The sequence below is a fragment of the Eulemur rufifrons genome, chromosome 12 (assembly GCF_041146395.1).
Source record: "Eulemur rufifrons isolate Redbay chromosome 12, OSU_ERuf_1, whole genome shotgun sequence".
Classification (NCBI taxonomy): domain Eukaryota; kingdom Metazoa; phylum Chordata; class Mammalia; order Primates; family Lemuridae; genus Eulemur; species Eulemur rufifrons.
In genome coordinates, this window is record NC_090994.1 from 22,343,487 (window position 1) to 22,361,342 (window position 17,856).

Sequence of the window (17,856 nt, forward strand, 5' to 3'; positions counted from 1 at the left end):
AGCCAAATACAGAATGCCGTGTTTGGAGCTGAGGGACAATAGCTTAATCCTTGGTATAGAAGTTACAGTTGGGTGTCAAGTATACTGTCATTTTCTTGTCATTGCTTCTAGACTTTTTCAAAGGACAGAATTAGAAAATAAGCATTTTTAAATAGAAAAATAAATGAGTTCATACTTAATTCAAGTTTAACATTATAGGCTTTTTAAACTTCTGTGATTGTATTTATTTTATTTGGAAAATCTTGGTCCCTAACAATGGTAAAATAATTACAGATGTTTGCACAATCTAACAATAATATATAAAATAAGTCCAAAATAATGCCAGGTTCCAGTTCTGGCATGGCAGCATGAAGAGCTCTGTGGACCCAGTCCCCAGTGAAACTGGTGGACGTTATTTTGAAAAAACAACCAATAAACATTTCTGGAAATGGTCCTAGGAAATACAGGACTGAAGAAATATGTATTCAAGAAAATCTACTAAAACTCAATAAGAAGAGTGAGAGTCTGACATTTGAACCAAAACCCACTCCATCCCTTACCTTCTCCCAGCTCAGTGAGACAGAAACTCCACTCCAGAGTGGTGCAGCCAAGAACACAGGGCTCCTTTTTCCTTCTCACCCTCCAAGTCCAATCAGAAGGTTTTCATCCCAGAAGGGGGATCATGACAACATTTCTTATTTTATCCCCAGGTACCTGTTGCTGAGGCTAAGTTCTAGGCAAGTGTAGCTGAGTGGTGGTGGTTGGTTCCCTTCTTCTACCCAGTCTTTACTCCTGGGAGGGAGACGTTACCTTAAGCAGGGTACTGCTGAGAATCCTGGATCTCTGATCACCCTGACCCTTGCTTGTCAAGCTGAGAAGACCTGAGTCTACAGCCTTCCTTTCCTTAAGTGCTCAGTTTCTAAAGCAGGGGTGTCACTCAGAGAAACATACCATTGTCCCCACTCTAACTGTAGGAGTGTCTCAGATGTTTTATCTGGAGACAGAAGCAGGTTGTAAAACAGGTAGCTCGTAATCTTTTCCCAAAGGAACTGACTTCATTTGCAACAGGGTATGGAGAGAAGCTCAAGCCTAAAAGGATGCTTCGAAAAAACTGTGGAGGTTGTCATGCAAGGCAATTGGAGATACAGGCTAAACTGTAGGCCCTTTAGTTTGTTGGAGAGAACCAGGAAAATAAACAGCTATGAGGAGCCCTTTGGGGTCAGAATAACTCTCAAACATTGACCTTGTGTTCCTTCAAAGGGACCCAGATTTGATTGAATTAGTCCGTGGGGCAATTTATGCTACAGGGTCTTATTGAAAATGATAGAGCAATCAGCTGAAAATTAGTGGAGCTTTAACAACTAGGTGTGGTCAAGAGAAGATACACTACACTCAAGTCTTGCCAAAAACTGTAGTCCAGGGTGACTATGGGCACATCCAAGGCCACACTCTTTAAGAAGCAGCATCACACACTTCGCACTATAGAGGTGGAGGGAAATTCACCAAATTAATCCCAGTAGTCACTAAACAAACAAGCAAATAACAGTAACAAGCCTGGGGTGAGGATAGTAGCACCAGTACCTAGAGTTGTTAAAATACAGTATATAGAATGTCCAGTTTCCAGCAAAAAATTATGAGCCATGCAAAAAACCCAGGAAAGTTTGGCCAATACACTGGAAAAAAGCAGGAAACAGAAACCGGTTGTGAAAATGACCAGATGTCAGATTTAATAGACGAAGACTTTAAAGTAGCCATTATATATATGTTCAAAGAACTAAATGAAACTATGGTTAAAGAAGTGAAGGAAGGTGTGATGACAATGCCACATCAAATAGGGACTTATCAATAAAGAGATAACAATTATGAAAAAGAGCCAAATAGAAATCTGGAGTTGAAAGGTGCAGTAACTAAAATGAAAAGTTCTGGAGGAGCTCAATAGTATATTTGAACTGGCAGAAGAAAGAATTAGTGAATTTAAAGATAGATTGATAGAGATTATACAGTCTAAAGGACAGAGAGAAAAAAGACTGAGACACCACTGAATACACCAACATACCAGAAATGATAAATGAGGAGCTTAGTATAACAAATGATACAAATACATAGTTGTTCTCCTTTCTTCTGTCACATTCTACATAAAATTATTATTATTATTATTTTTTTTTTTTGAGACAGAGTCTCACTCTGTTGCCCGGGCTAGAGTGAGTGCCGTGGCATCAGCCTAGCTCACAGCAACCTCAAACTCCTGGGCTCAAGTAATCCTACTGCCTCAGCCTCCCAAGTAGCTGGGACTACAGGCATGTGCCACCATGCCCGGGTAATTTTTTTTGGTATATATTTTAGTTGTTTTGGCTAATTTCTTTCTATTTTTAGTAGAGAGGGGGTCTCGCTTTTGCTCAGGCTGGTCTTGAACTCCTGAGCTCAAACAATCCACCTGCCTCGGCCTCCCAGAGTGTTAGGATTACAGGCGTGAGCCACCACACCCGGCCTACATAAAATTATTTAAAGTAGTAAGTATAACAGTATAATGTTAGGTTTGTAACATTTGTATTAATAGATGTAATATGGATAACAGTAATGTCACAAAAAAGGGATAAAGGAAATAGAGCTCTGTAGGAGTAACATTTCTGTGTCTCATAGGAATTAAGTAAATATAAATCAGAAGCTTTCTGATAAGTTATGATGTATATTGTTAGCCCAAGAGTAACCACTGAAGAAAAAGAAATATGTATATATTATAAAAACCATTAAAGAGATTGAAATGCTACATTAGAAAATATTCACTTAATGCAAAAGAAAGCAGTAAAGGTAGAAGATAAAAATGCATGAGACATATAAAGAAGTAAAAATAAAACAAAAAGTAAAGAGTGGATGTCAATCCAACTATATCAGTAACATTAAATGTGAATAGAATAAACAATCTAATGAAAAGACAGATTGTCGGCTGGGTGCAGTGGCTCACGCCTGTAATCCTAGCACTCTGGGAGGCCGAGGCGGGTGGATTGTTTGAGCTCAGGAGTTTGAAACCAGCCTGTGCAAGAGCGAGACCCCATCTCTACTAAAAAAAATAGAAAGAAATTCGCTGGACAACTAAAAATACATAGAAAAAAATTAACTGGGCATAGTGGTGCATACCTGTAGTCCTAGCTACTTGGGAGGCTGAGACAGAAGGATTGCTTGAGCCCAGGAGTTTAAGGTTGCTGTGAGCTGGGCTGACGCCACGGCACTCTAGCCCAGGCAACAGAGCAAGACTCTGTCTTAAAACAAAAAACAAAAAAAGACAGATTGTCCGACTGGACCAAAAAAACCACATCCAACCATATGGTGTCTGTAGGTGACTCTTAAGATTTAAAGAAATTTCTTCACCTGAATAAACCATGTGGTCATATTGTATCTGAGGCAGAAGCCTGTTTTGAGCTAAAAATGCAGGCATTTCTGCTTCTAGAAGGGTCACAAAGAAGCCAAAAATCTACCTTTTTTCCCGCCCTGCATTGTTTGGGAATATGAAGGAGCTCTGGCTAAGCTGGTAGAAGCTATCAGGACCAATTGCAATGACAGATACGATGAGATCTGTTGTCATTGGGCAGGCAACCTCCTGGGCTTGAAATCTGTGGCTCACATTGCCAAGCTGGAAAAGGCAAAGGCTAAAGAACTTGCTATTAAACTGGGCTAAATATACACTGTTAAGTTTTCTGTACATAAAAATAATAAAAATTCCCCTTCAAAAAAAAAAAAACATTTAAAGATACAAATAGCTTGATAGTAAATGGATAGAAAAAGAAATACAAAGCCACAAAGAAAAGATAAATGTTTGAGGTGATGGATATCCTAATTACCCTGATTTGATCATTATATGTCATATTCATATATTAAAGTGTCACCTGTACCCAAAAATATGTATGACTGATAAATCAATAAAAACAATTATACATGAAAAAAGAAATTTGCAAACAGCAACTACAAGAAAGCCGAACTGTCTCTATTAATATCAGACAAAATAGACTTTAAAATAAAAAAATGTTACTAGGGATAGAAGGGGACATTTTATAGTAATGAAAAGGTCAATCCATCAGGAAGATATAGCAATTATGAGTATATATTTACCTAATAATAACAATACCCAGAAAACCAAAATACATGAAGGAAAAATTTACAGAAATGGATGGAGGGAGAAATAGGCAATTCAACAATAATAGTTGGAGACGTCAGTACCTCCAGTTCACTAATGGATAGAATAACTAGACATAAGAGCAACAAAAAAACAGAAGACATGAACAACACAGCAGACCAACTAGACCTAACAGACATCTATAGAACACTCCACCCAACAACAACAGAATACAGCGGCCCCCCCCACCTTGTCCATGGTTTTGCTTTCAGTTATTTGCAGTCAACTGCAGTCTCAAAATAGGTGAGTACAGTACAATAAGATATTTTGACAGAGAGAGAGACCACATTCACATAACTTTTATTACAGTATGTTGTCGTAATTGTTCTATTTTTTTATTACTAATTGTTTTTAATCTCTAACTGTGCCCTATTATTTATTTATTTAGACAGAGTCTTACTCCATTGCCCTGACTAGAGTACCCTGGCATCAGCCTAGCTCACAGCAACCTCAAACTCCTCGGCTTGAGCGATCCTCCTGCCTCAGCCTCTTGAGTACAGGGACTACAGGCACACACCACTATGCCTGGCTGATTTTATGTTTTTAGTAGAGATGGGGTGTCACTCTTGCTCAGGCTGGTCTTGAACTTCTGAGCTCAAGCAATCCTCCTGCCTCGGTCTCCAAGAGTGCTGGGATTACAGACATGAGCCACTGTGCCTGGCCTCTAACTGTGCCTGATTTATAAATTAAAGTTTATCATAGATATGTATGATAAACGAAAAAACACAGTGTAGATAGAATTCAGTACTATCTGCGGTTTCAGGCATCCATTAGGGGTCTTGGAACATACCCCCTGAGGATAAGGGGGCACTACTGTATACATTCTTCTCAAGTGCACATAGAACCTGAGAAATTCTAGACCATATACTAGGCCATAAAACAAATCTTAATACATTTAAAAGGATAAAAATAATACAAAGTATGTTTTCTAACCATAATATAATGAAATTAGAAATTAATAGAAGGAAAAACTTTGGGAAACTCACAAATATGTGGAAATTAAATAACACTCCTAAATAATGAGTGATTAAAGAAGATCTTAAAAGGAAAATAGGCCAGGTGTGGTGGCTCACACCTATAATCCTGGCACTTTGAGAGGCCAAGGTGGGAGGATCGCTTGAGGCCAAGAGTTTAAGACCATCCGGGGCAACATAGTGAGACTCCGTATCTACAAAAAATAAAAAATAAAACAAATTAGTCTTTCATGGTGGCACACACCTGTAGTCCCAGCTACTCAGGAGACTGAGGCAGGAGGATCATTGGAGCCCAGGAGTTTGAGGTTGTAGTGAGCTATTATGATGCCTATGTTAAGCCCAGACAATAGAGGGAGACCCTGCCTCAAAAAAAAAAAAAAAAAAAAAAAGGAAAATAAAAAAACTTTGTGATGAATGAAAATGAAGATAGTATATAATCTATCAGAACTCATGAGATGCAGCTAAAGTAGTACTTAGAGGGAAATTTATGGTGGTAAATGATCAGAGTGGAAATTAATGTAATAGAGAATAGAAGAAATCAGTGCAACTAAAGTCTGAGTCTTTCAGAAGATCAACAAAACTGATGAACCTTTAGCTAGATTCAGGAAAAAAAGAAGACTCAATTACTAGAATCAGGAATGAAAGAGGGGATATTATTACTGACCTTTCAAAAATAAAAAGGATTATAATGGAATACCATGAATAATTGTATACCAGTAATTAGATAACTTAGATGAGATGGACAAATTATTAGAAAGATGCAAACTTCCAAAACTGACTCAAGAAATAGAAAATCTGAATAGACCTATACCAAATAAAGAGATTGAATTAGTTAAAAACAGCAACAACAAAAACTATCCACAAAAGAAGCCCAAGCCCAGATAGCTTCACTAGTGAATTCTACCAAACATTTAAAGAATTGATACCAATTCTTCACAAACTCTTCTAAAAAATAGAAGAGGACAGATCACTTCTCCACTTATTCTATAAACCCGTATTACCCTGATATGAAAACCAAAGACATCATAAGAAAAGAAAACTATAGGCCAGTATCTCTTAGGAATATGGATAAAAAAATCTTCAACAAAATACTAGCATACTGAATCCAGCAACATATAAAAAGAATTATATAGGATGACCAAGTGGGATTTCTCCCAGGAATATAAGGTTGGTTTAACATCCAAAAATGAATGTAATACACTGTATCAATTGAGTTTTAAAAATCCTGTGATTATCTCACCAGGTGCAGGAAAAGCATTTGACAAAATCCAGTGCCCTTTTGTAATAAAAACTCTGTATAAGCTAGTAAGACAAGGAAACTCCTTCAACCTGATAAAGGGCATGTATGAACCATCCATGTCCAAACTCATGATTAAAGACTGGATGTTTTCTCTCTAATAGCAGGAACAAGACAAGGATGTCTGTTCTTCCCACTTCTATTTAATATTGTACTGGAGGTTCTAGCTAGAAACCTAGTTAAGCAAGAAAAAGATAAAATGGCATTGAAATTGGACAGGAAAGGCCGGGCGCGGTGGCTCATGCCTGTAATCCTAGTGCTCTGGGAGGCCGAGGCGGGAGGATTGCTCGAGGTCAGGAGTTCGAGAGCAGCCTGAGCAAGAGTGAGACCCCGTCTCTACTAAAAATAGAAAGAAATGATCTGGACAACTAAAAATATATATAGAAAAAATCAGCCGGGCATGGTGGTGCATGCCTGTAGTCCCAGCTACCTGAGAGGCTGAGGCAGGAGTGCTTGAGCCCAGGAGTTTAGGTTGCTGTGAGCTAGGGTGACGCCACGGCACTCTAGCCAGGGCAAAAAGAGTGAGACTCTGTCTCCAAAAAAAAAAGAAAGAAAGAAATTGGACAGGAAAAAGTAAAACTATCTTTGTTCACAAATGACATGGTTTTATATTTAGAAAATCCTAAGGAATCCACCAGAAAAACTATTGAAAATATAAAGGCGTCAATGGGGGATATCACCCTGAACATGCCCAATCTCATCTGAGGTAAGATGGGTGGGCCTGGTTATTACCTCGATGGAAGATTAATAAACCAGTTCAGGAAGGTTATGGAATATAAGGTTAATGTACAAAAATCATTTGCTTTTCTATACACTAGTAATGAAAAATCCAAAAATGAAATTAAGAAAACAATTCCATCTACAATAGCTTCAAAAAGAGTAAAATACTTAGGAATAAATTTAACAAAAGAAGTGCAAAATGAGGTTGTGACTGGTCGCCTGTGCAGGAGCCTGGGCACATGCTGATCACAGCAGTTGCCCTCATCACCCTACCATGGTGACTTCATTGCTTAAGCAGCGGCAGCAGCAGCCCATGGCAGCCAGTATGAGGAACCTGCCCTGGGTTGAAAAATACTGGCCACGGACACTGAGTGATCTCATTTCTCATCGGAACATTTCGAGTACCATTCAAACTTTGTCAGTAAAGACTGACTGCCACACCTGCTTCTCTGTGGTCCTCCAGGGACAGGAAAGACATTCACCATCCTAGCCTGTGCTAAATAGACAAAAAGAACTTGGCTCCATGGTCTTGGAGCTGACTGCTTCAGATGACTGAGGAATACATTTTGTTCAGGGACCAATCCTGAGCTTTGCCAGCCCAAGGACAATATTTAAGAAAGGCTTTAAAGCGGTAATCCTTGATGCACCTGATGCCATGACTCAGGATGCTTAGAATGCTTTTAGGAAAGTGATTGAGAAAGTCACGGAAAGTGCCAGCTTTTGCCTCATCTGTAACTGTCTGTCAAAGGTCACACCCACCTTGCAGTCCCAGGGTGTAAGTTGCTGATTTGATCCCCATACTCCTGAACTCATGGCTCCCCACCTGGAACATGTTGTAGAGGAGGAGAAAATTGATGTAAGTGAAGACAGGGTGAAAGCACTTGTAACTTTTTCCAGTGGAGACAGGCCAAGGGCTCTGAACATTTTACAGAGCACCGATGTGGCCTTTGGGAAGGTGACAGAGGAGACTGTCTACACCTGCACAGGGCACCTGCTCATGTCAGACATTGCCAACACTTTGTGATGTCCAACAGCCTAAAGAAACGTGGAGGTGAGAACTCTGAAGGGATTGGTACTACAAACAAGACACCTGATAGAGACACGCTTGTCTGTGCATAGAGTTAACATTCCATCTTCAGTTCTAATACTTTTATTGACCAAAATGACAGACATTAAGTACAGACTTGGTGTTGGCACCGACAGGAAGATTCCGCTGAGTTCCCTCATTACTGCTTTTCAAGTTACCAGAGACCTGATGGTCGCAGAGCCCTGGATGCTGAGTTCTGTTCCCTGCAGTTCTCAGGGCCCAGCACTATCGGAGAACAGGGGACTCGGTTACCGGATGAACTGTTGCCAGGGGCTGTGTGATGAAGCCACCATCACCCTAATTCTTGGAAAACTCTGTTCCGGGCACGGATGGGCAGACATTTAAACAGTACTGTGTTTGTGGCTATTTGGCGCAGGGATATACAAAATAATTTTAATGTACAACTGTCTTACTGTTCTGCCCATTTGTCTTTTATAGGAAAACAGTTTAATTCTTTTACCCTTCATTTGCTTGGATCACAGGGAACAGAAGACTTTCAAAGCAAAATTAAGTTTATAAATCTAATCTTTGACACCATCTCTACCTACTTTGAATAGGCATTAATGGAGTTCTGGGCAAAACTATTATACCCTTATGAAAATAGGCCGAATACTCTTCCTTTAAAATCTCATCTTTTCTCTCGATCCACGCCACTGGTCGCGCCACCCACCCAGTGTCCGCTGCTGCCATGGGAGCGCAGGTGGAGACCGTCTCCCCAGGGGATGCACCTTCCCGAAGCACGGCCAGACCTGCGTGGTGCACTTCCCAGGATACTTGAAGATGGAAAGAAATTTGATTCCTCCTGGGACAGAAACAAGCCCTTTAAGTTTATGCTAGGCAAGCAGGAGGTGATCCCAGGCTGCGAAGAAGGGGTTGCCCAGAAAAGTGTGGGTCAGACAGCCAAACTGACTATATCTCCAGACTATGCATATGGCGCTGTTGGGCACCCAGGCATCATCCCAGCACATGCTTCTCTCATCTTTGATGTGGAGCTTCTGAAACTTGAATGACAAGCATGGCCTCCTCCCTTAGCTCCCTCTTCTTGCCTCTGCCACGTGGAGAGATCTGGTGTCTGCAGACGTGTGCGCAGGAATCCATATGGAGCTTTTCCTGGTGCTCCGCTACACTCTGTATAAACATCTACCCCAACTAAATGTGTTCTGTCACTCAGCTTTGCTTCCGACACCTCCATTTCCTCCTCTCCTCTCTCCTTGTATGTGTGTTTACCTAAACTATATGCCGTAAACCTCAAGTTACTCATTTTATTTTGTTTTCATTTTGGGATGAAGATTCAGTTTCAGTCTTTTGGACCTAGGTTTCCAATTAAGTATATGGTCAAGTATTAACAGCAGAAGTTATGAGGTAATTTTAGAATAGGAATTGGTATTTTGGGGGGGGGTGGCAAGAATATTTTTTTTGAATGAAATTTTTATCTATTATATATTAAACATTCTTGCTGCTGTGCTGCAAAACCATAGCAGATTTGAGGCGCTGTTGAGGGCTGAATTATTCTGCAAGTTGAGAGATGTCCTTGGGTTAAATTAAAAGCCCTACCCAAAACTGAAGTGGGGAGGGGAAGAGCCTTTGCCTCTACTGGCCCCACCTCAACCTCCCCTTAAACCCGCTGCCTTTTTTTTTTTTTTTTTTGAAACAGAGTCTCGCTCTGTTGCTTGAGGTAGAGTGCTATGGCGTCAGCCTAGCTCACAGCAACCTCAAACTCGTGGGCTCAAGTGATCCTCCTGCCTCAGCCTCCCAAGTAGCTTAGTCTACATGCCTGTGCCACTACACCTGGCTAATCTTTTCTATTTTTAGTTGTCTGGCTAATTTCTTTCTATTTTTAGTAGAGATGAGGTCTCGCTCTTGCTGAGGCTGGTCTCAAACTCCCACTTCCCAGAGTGCTAGAATTACAGGCGTGAGCCACCTCGCCCAGCCCAACCCTCTGCTTTTTGAAAGCAGATCCATTTCACTTCGATGTTGGACACTACAGGCATCTGTCCCTGGGCCAGCAGGGATCTCTTGAAGCCTTCTTCGTGGCCTGGCTTAGGTTTTTGTTTTTGTTTTTTTTTTTTCCATCCTGTTGTTTTTCTAATGGACTTTCAGGAAGTTTGTAATCTTATAACTTTCCAAGCTCCACCACTTCCTAAAATTTAAGAACTTTAATCGAAAGTTCAAATTGAAGGTGCTGTTCATAGACTTAACACCCAACAAAAGCCCAGCCATGGTGACAAATCCTTGAATGCTCTCTTAAGAAAACGATGCTCCTCATCGCAGCTTCAGCATCTCCTGTTTTTTGATGCTTGGCACCCTCTGCTGATCTCAGAGTTTCCTGACTTTTCCTCCAGCAGCTCCTTCTCACCCTTTGCTGTCCCGTGTAGTGATTTGGTGAGAGAAATTGTTGCTGCGCCTCTCCCCTCCAGCACCACATGAGTTTCAAGTTTCATTATTGCAATAAAAGTGTTTTATGCTGGCTTTTTTCAAAAAACAAAAACAAAAAAACTCATACTTTGGTTTACCTCTTGAAGTAGAAGAGTTATCTGCAGGATTCTAATTGTGGTGTGGACAGTAGAAAAAAACTTTAATTGTAACAGAGCTGGCCTTTAAATTATGCCACTGGAGACCAGAGGTTGTATAGAACTTACTTGTTTAATGCAGGGAAGACACCTGTGATTAAACCTGACGCTAAAGCTAGAACCACAGAAAGGATTGGGACTTTTGTGCAAATTTAGCAGTTTATTTCGTAGCAGTATGCTGCATTTTATAGTTTTTTTCATAATAAAATAACTTGTTTAAAAAAAGTGTAAAACTTATATTCTGGATATAAAACATTGAAAGAAGTTAAAGAAGATCTGAAGAAATGGAAAAACATCTCATATTCATGGATTAGAAGATTTACTATTGTTAAGATGGCAGTAGTATCCAAATGGATTGACAGATTCACCACAATCACAATCAAAATCCCCGCTGTCATTTTTATAAAAATTAGAAAGCTAATCCTAAAATTCATGTCGGAATAGCCAGAACAATCTTGAAAAAGAAGTTGTTGGAAGACTCATACTTCTTGATTTCAAAATTTACTACAAAGCCAAAATGATATAAACAGTGTAAGTACTGGCATAACAACAGATATATGGATTACTGGAATGACATTGAGAGCCCAGAAAGAAATCCATGTCTGTGGCCAATTGATTTTTGACAAGAATACCAAGACCATTCATTGGGGGTGGGGGGGGGGGCGGAGAATAATAGTGTTTACAACACATGGTGCCATGACAACTGGATAGCCACAAGCAAACGAATTAAGTTGGGCCGGGCGCGGTGGCTCACGCCTGTAATCCTAGCACTCTGGGAGGCCGAGGCGGGAGGATTGTTCGAGGTCAGGAGTTCGAGACCAGCCTGAGCAAGAGCGAGTCCCTATCTCTACTAAAAAATAGAAAGAAATTATCTGGACAACTAAAAATATATAGAAAAAATTAGCCGGGCATGGTGGCACATGCCTGTAGTCCCAGCTACTCTGGAGGCTGAGGCAGAAGGATTGCTTGAGCCCACGGGTTTGAGGTTGCTTTGAACTAGGCTGACACCATGGCACTCTAGCCCAGGCAACAGAGTGAGACTCTGTCTCAAAAACAATAAATAAATAAAAAAAAAATTAAGTTGGACCCTTATTTTACACCTTATACAAATATTAACTAAAAATGGGTCATAGACCTAAATGTAAGAGCTAAAACTATAAAACTCTTAGAAGAAAATATAGAGATAAATCTTCATTACTTTGGATTTTGCAGTGGTTTTTTAGGTATGACACCAAAAGCATGAGCAACAAAAGAAAAAAAATAAAGTGGACTTCATCAAAATTAAAAACTTTTGTACTTCAAAGGACACTCTTAAGAAAGTGAAAAGGAAGAAAATGTTTTTGCAAATCATAAATTTGAAAAGGGATTTGTATCTAGAATAAAGAACTCTTAAAAGACAACCCAATTAAAAATGGGTCAAACCTCTGAATAGGCATTTCTCTAAAGAAGATATACAAATGGCTAACAAGCATGTGAAAGGATACTCAACATCATTAGTCATGAGGGAATTGCAAATTGAAACTACAGTGAAATACCACTTCACACCCTGGAGGATGGCTATGAAAAGCAAAACAAAACAACCCAGAAAAAACAAGTATTGGCAAGCATGTGGAGAAACTGGAACCCTTATATATTGCTGATGGGAATGTGCAGTGGCGTAACTGTTTTGGAAACAGTTTGCCTTTTCTCAAACTGTTAATGGTAGAATTACCATGTGACCCACAGTTCCCTGCCTAAGTATATATGAACTGAATGCATGTGTCTGCATAAATATTCATGATAACCCAAAGGTGACGACGGTCTTAATATCCATTGACTGATGATAAATGGTTAAACAAAATGTAGTATTTGCATAGAACAGGATATTATTTGGCCACAAAAGGGAATGAAGGTCTGATACATGCTGCAACATAGTTGAACCTTGAACACATTATGCTAAATGAAAGAAGCCAGTCACAAAATAATAATAGTATATGATTCAATTTATATGAAATAATCAGAATAGGCAAATCTATAGAGACAAAGTAGATTAGTGGTTGTGTAGGACTGGTGGGATGGGAAGATAGGTGAGGCATAGTTAAAGGGTATAGCACTTCTTTTTGAGGTTTTGAAATGTTCTAAAATTCATTGTGGAGATAATTGCACATATCCATGTATATACTAAAAACCATTGAATAGTACACTTTAAATGAGAGAATTGTATTGTGAATTATATCTCAATAAAGCTTTTAATAAAAAGAATGCCAATATTATGACTAACAATTTATTAATTAATGCAGTTTAGTTTTCTTTGCAGTTCAGTTTGTCTTTAGAGAATATATTCCACTGAGGATGTATAGTTAAAATAATGTGTTTAAAAGTCATTTGAAATATAATAATTCTTTTTTTCTCTATGGTTATGTTACCAACTTGATATTTAGTAACTTCATTCATTGACATTTCCTGTAGTAAAAAACAACTCCAGGATTTCAGTGGTTTATAACAATAAACGTTTATTTCTTGCTCATGTTCTGTGAGTGCACTGCACTGATTCTTCTCCAGGCTGCAGACTGAGTTTGGGCCTCCGCGTAGGTCTTCTCATGTTGGGACTTACTGAAATCACAGCTCCTGTATGGGATATGCTAGTCTCATTCATTGTGGAGGGCAGAAGCAGAAGAGGGTTGCTAGAATTTGTAGTGAGTGACTCCTACATCCTTTGGACTGGGCACACTGTCACTTTTACCCATATTTGTTTGTCTGTTTTGCATAAAAGGTTAAAGTACCTTTTTTTTCTTGTGTGAGTTTATGCTGATACCTCCAGTTCAAATTCAATATGCCTGATTCTTCCTCATCTTTCCCCATTCCACATTTTATCTTTCCTCGCCCACGTGAAAATACTGGTTCCCAATAACATTGCTGTATTGTTTATTTGTATCTTCTGTAATACACAGTTAGTTTAGAAATTCAGACACCAATGTCACAATTAATAACATTCTATGTAAAGTGTAGGATTTAGACTGTGAACCCCTGAGGATGCCCATTCAGATAACTGTTCAGGTCACTTGAATTCTTTTCTATGTGATTACCAATCTGGTAGGTAGACCTGTAAGAAGAAGTTAAAATACAGTTTGGATTCATACTGATATTTCAAATTAAGGATTAAAGGGTTTTTAGTTTCATCATTTTTATATCTGTATATCTCATCTCTCGCTGTGAAAATACTGATTCCCAACCATACCAACATAATTAATTATTCATTTGCAACTACTATACCCACATGACAGAATCAAAATAACAATACCAAAAATGTTGATAGTTATCACTATGATTACTGAAAAGAATCCAAGTTTTTTGCTTTATTTATTTATTTATTTATTTTTGGTTTTTTGTTTTTGGTTCATAGGGTATGTATTGTACCAGAGAAGTCAAATTACTGTGCTGTAAATTCACTTGAAATACTTTCTGTTTTTGAGGTTTTTCTACCAAGTATTAAGTGTTTTTTTTAAAAGAAAAGACTTAAAAAGATTTTATCTTTGATAATTATGTAAAATATTTGCAGTTGTTCTAAAGTCAAATGTATAAAACGATATATTTAAGGGCAGTCTACCTTCAATCCCTGCCCCACAGTTTTTAAAAAAAAATTTTTATCACAGAAACTTTCTAACATGTAAAAGTAGAGAGACTAGTGTTATAAAACTCCTAGTTATCCATCACTCATCATCACCAGGTTATCAGGTTATTGTTATTCTTGTTTATTAATTATATTTTTTAGAGACGGGGGTCTTGCTCTGTTGCCCAGGCTGGAGTGCAGTGGTACGATCATAGCTCACTGCAGCCACAAACTCCTGGGCTCCAGTGATCCTTTTGCCTCGGCCTCCTGAGTAAAGTTGGAACTACAGGTGTGTGCCACCACACCTGGCTCTATTGTTGTTTATTTATATACCCAGTCATTTGTCACACTTGTAGGTATTATAGTTTTAAAATATGTTTTAATATTTAGGGTAGCCTTGAGGGCAGATTTATATTCTAACAGATGATATATGCTACTAGAAGAAATAGATGATAAATGAAAGAGTAGAGGTAACTGAAGAAGTTCTTGAGAAGAGATTATGTGGTCCTGAGCTAAGTGGAGGGATTGGCCTTTAGTAGGACCAGGGACACTTTATTTGTGCTTTCTGAGAAGACAGTAACAGATATGGGTAAATTAGTAGATTTAGTACAAAGGAAGATAGAGCTCCTGTTTGCTTCTTTTTTTAAAAAGTGAAATATGAGAAAAAGTTGCCAGTTGAAAAAATGCGGGGTGAGATAAAAGAATCTTGGAGATTTGAGGGGCCAAGAAGAGTGAAATAGTTGTTCTGGAGAGTGAGAAGATGACCATACTAAGTAAGTAAGTATAGGACAATTGTTAGGCAGTGCTGAGTACCTACTTGAGATTTGTAGTCATGAATTTAAAGAGAATTTGTTGTGTTTTCTCTACCAGTATTTACAGGTGGAGTCAGTGGATAATTGGGTTTAAACTGGGCTAGGTTTTTGCAGGGTCCGTATATCTGAAGGAAAGAGTGGCAGGTTACTCAGGGGGAGCTGAGTAAGGAAGGATGTGAGGATGTGGGTGGTGTGGAGGATGGGAGAGTTGGGGAGGCAGTAAAAATGTGGGACCTCAGAGATCTGCAGGAAAGGACAGAAACGAAGGTAGTTATGGAGATTGAGGTATTGGTTCAGCACTGCTGGGTGGGAGGAGTGGTTCAACCCTTATCTTTTTGTCTCTGCTCAAGATTCAAATTCTTGGGAGAGAGAAATTAATTGGCCAAAAGTTCACCCCTAAACCAGTACAAGAAAGGGAGGACATTACTTAGGGGAATTTACCTGATTGAGAAATTTAGTAGTTAGGATTTGAAGTTTGTAACATTAAAAAAAAAAAAAAAAAAACAACCGGGTAGGTGTGGTGGCTCACACCTGTAATCCCAGCACTTTGGGAGGCTGGGGCAGGTGGATTGCTTGAGGTCAGTAGTTTGACACTCGCCTAAACAACATAGCAAGACTCTGTCCTTAAAAATAAATAAATAGATAAATAAATAAAAAACAACTATTCTGCTATCCTCTAGTTTCTATATTCTGTACTGTAAAGATGGTACTTGCCTAGCTCATGTAATGTCAATATAGAATAGTTACATGCTTTAAGAACAAAGTATTATGAAACTGGTAAGTAGTGCAGTTAAGCTAAGATAGTGATAATTAATCTTTCAGTAATTACAACTGCCAGTGAATTTTTATTTTTATTTTTTTGGAGATAAAGTCTCACTGTGTTGCCCAGGCTAGGGTGCAGTGGCTGGATCATAGCTCACTGCAACCTCAAACTCCTTGGTTCAAGCAATACTCCCACATCAGCCTCCCAAGAAGCTGGGACTATAGGAGCATGCCACCACACCCAGCTAATTGTTTAAAAAAGTTTTTTGTAGAGATGGAATCTTGCTGTGTTGCCCAGGATGGTCTCCATCTCCTAGGCTCAAGTGCTCCTCCCACCTGGGTATCCCAAAGTGCTAGGATTGCAGGCATGAGCCACTGGGCCCGGCTGAGTGAATTTCTTTATGAAACCATATTTGAAGTTTTGGAAAACAATTCAAAGATCCTGTTCAAGCTTAACACTTTACTTAAATATAGTTCAGAACAAAATAACTCATAGAATACAAATGTATTCTATTAGGTAAATACTCTTAACAGTGGCAAAGAACTCTTTTGTTTCACTGATTAAATTATTAGTGATGAGTGTTAGTGATTGGAGACAGATAGAGGTAATCTAGTATCTCTGGTTTTGCTAATCATCTCGACATACTAGAATTCCTTTATATATCTTTTGGTATGGTGGCACTGGCATAATGCATAAGAACAGGCTTTTACTAGATAGGCAATAATAGTATGTTCTAGAGTGTTTGATTAACCATGTAATATATCTATATCAATTTAATGAGTGGTTTTATAGTGGGGTTCTATTGCTTTTTTTATTTTGATCCTTATAACCTGTCTCTATCAATCTGTCTCAAAATTATGTGAGAATGTTAATAAAAGTGAATTTATTTTTCTTTTTCTCTTAGGAGCAGCCACCATATCCTAGCTACAACTCTAACTATTGGAATTCTGCTGCACGACCTAGGGCTCCGTACCCAAGTACATACGCTGTGAGACCAGAATTGCAAGGCCAGGTACGGTTAAAAATGGACAGAGACTTTCTGAATTTTTTTCTTAATGAATTGATTTATTTTCAGAACCTGTGGTGATTTCATAGTAGTGAGGTGTTTGTTTTTTTAATTTAATGGGCTCCATCAATCTCAGTGTTTTTAGCTCAGAGATATGATAATGTCTAGGCAAATATTACCTATAGCTTGATGCATGATAGATTATTTTTCAGAGTCTGGAAACAACAAACATAAAATGTTCTTATTTTTTTAAAATTTGACTTCTTTTGACAAATATTTATTTATTTAACGTGTGTTCATTTATTGATTGCTGGGAATACAGCCTATTGAGAATGCATGACATGCATTTGGAGGAGAAATGCACTAAATCTGAAATGAAGCCATTCAAGAAGCCTGCTGTGAGTTAGTAAGGTAGCACAGATTAGATCTAAGGACATGGTGGGGGCAACTCAAACAGCCACTTACAGTCTTTTGACAAATATTTAACTTTAAACATTTCAAGTATACAAAAAGAATACAGAAAATATGTACATTTTTAATGTAGCAACTAGCTTTGTCAATTTTTGTTTGCCACATTTGTTTCAGATTTTGTAAAAGAAGTAAAACAAACAAGTGAAGCCCCATATGACACTTCTTTCCATTTTCTGAAGTTATATTTCTTATCCCATATGTGTTCTTCTGCTTTTACTACTTGTATATATATCCATAAACTTTATATAGTACTCTTTAATGTGTTTTTAAATGTGATATGAATAATTTCATATTAGTACCCTCCTGCAGCTTATTTTGCTCAACATGATTTTCACTTTTCTATCGTACGTATATGAGACAAGATTTCCCTGGGGTATGGAATTGCTGGGTTTTATATATACATCTTCATTAGATACAGCT

General features: G+C 38.5%; 1 protein-coding gene and 2 pseudogenes across 3 annotated transcripts in view; all 3 read left to right on the forward strand.

Annotated features, from left to right (window-relative positions):
- BAG4 (BAG cochaperone 4) overlaps positions 1-17,856 on the forward strand; it is a 49,438-nt gene that overhangs the window by 8,754 nt on the left and 22,828 nt on the right. For 2 of the 3 annotated variants that reach the window (XM_069485275.1, XM_069485273.1), the window contains exon 2: positions 16,864-16,971. The exons of the other annotated variant lie outside the window; for it this stretch is intronic. In XM_069485275.1, coding sequence (XP_069341376.1) covers positions 16,864-16,971 — 108 coding nt within the window. The remainder of the gene's footprint in view (positions 1-16,863; positions 16,972-17,856) is intronic. 3 annotated transcript variants of the gene reach the window in all.
- On the forward strand, positions 7,368-8,570 carry LOC138393554 (replication factor C subunit 5 pseudogene; annotated as a pseudogene).
- LOC138393792 (peptidyl-prolyl cis-trans isomerase FKBP1A pseudogene) lies at positions 8,914-9,248 on the forward strand (annotated as a pseudogene).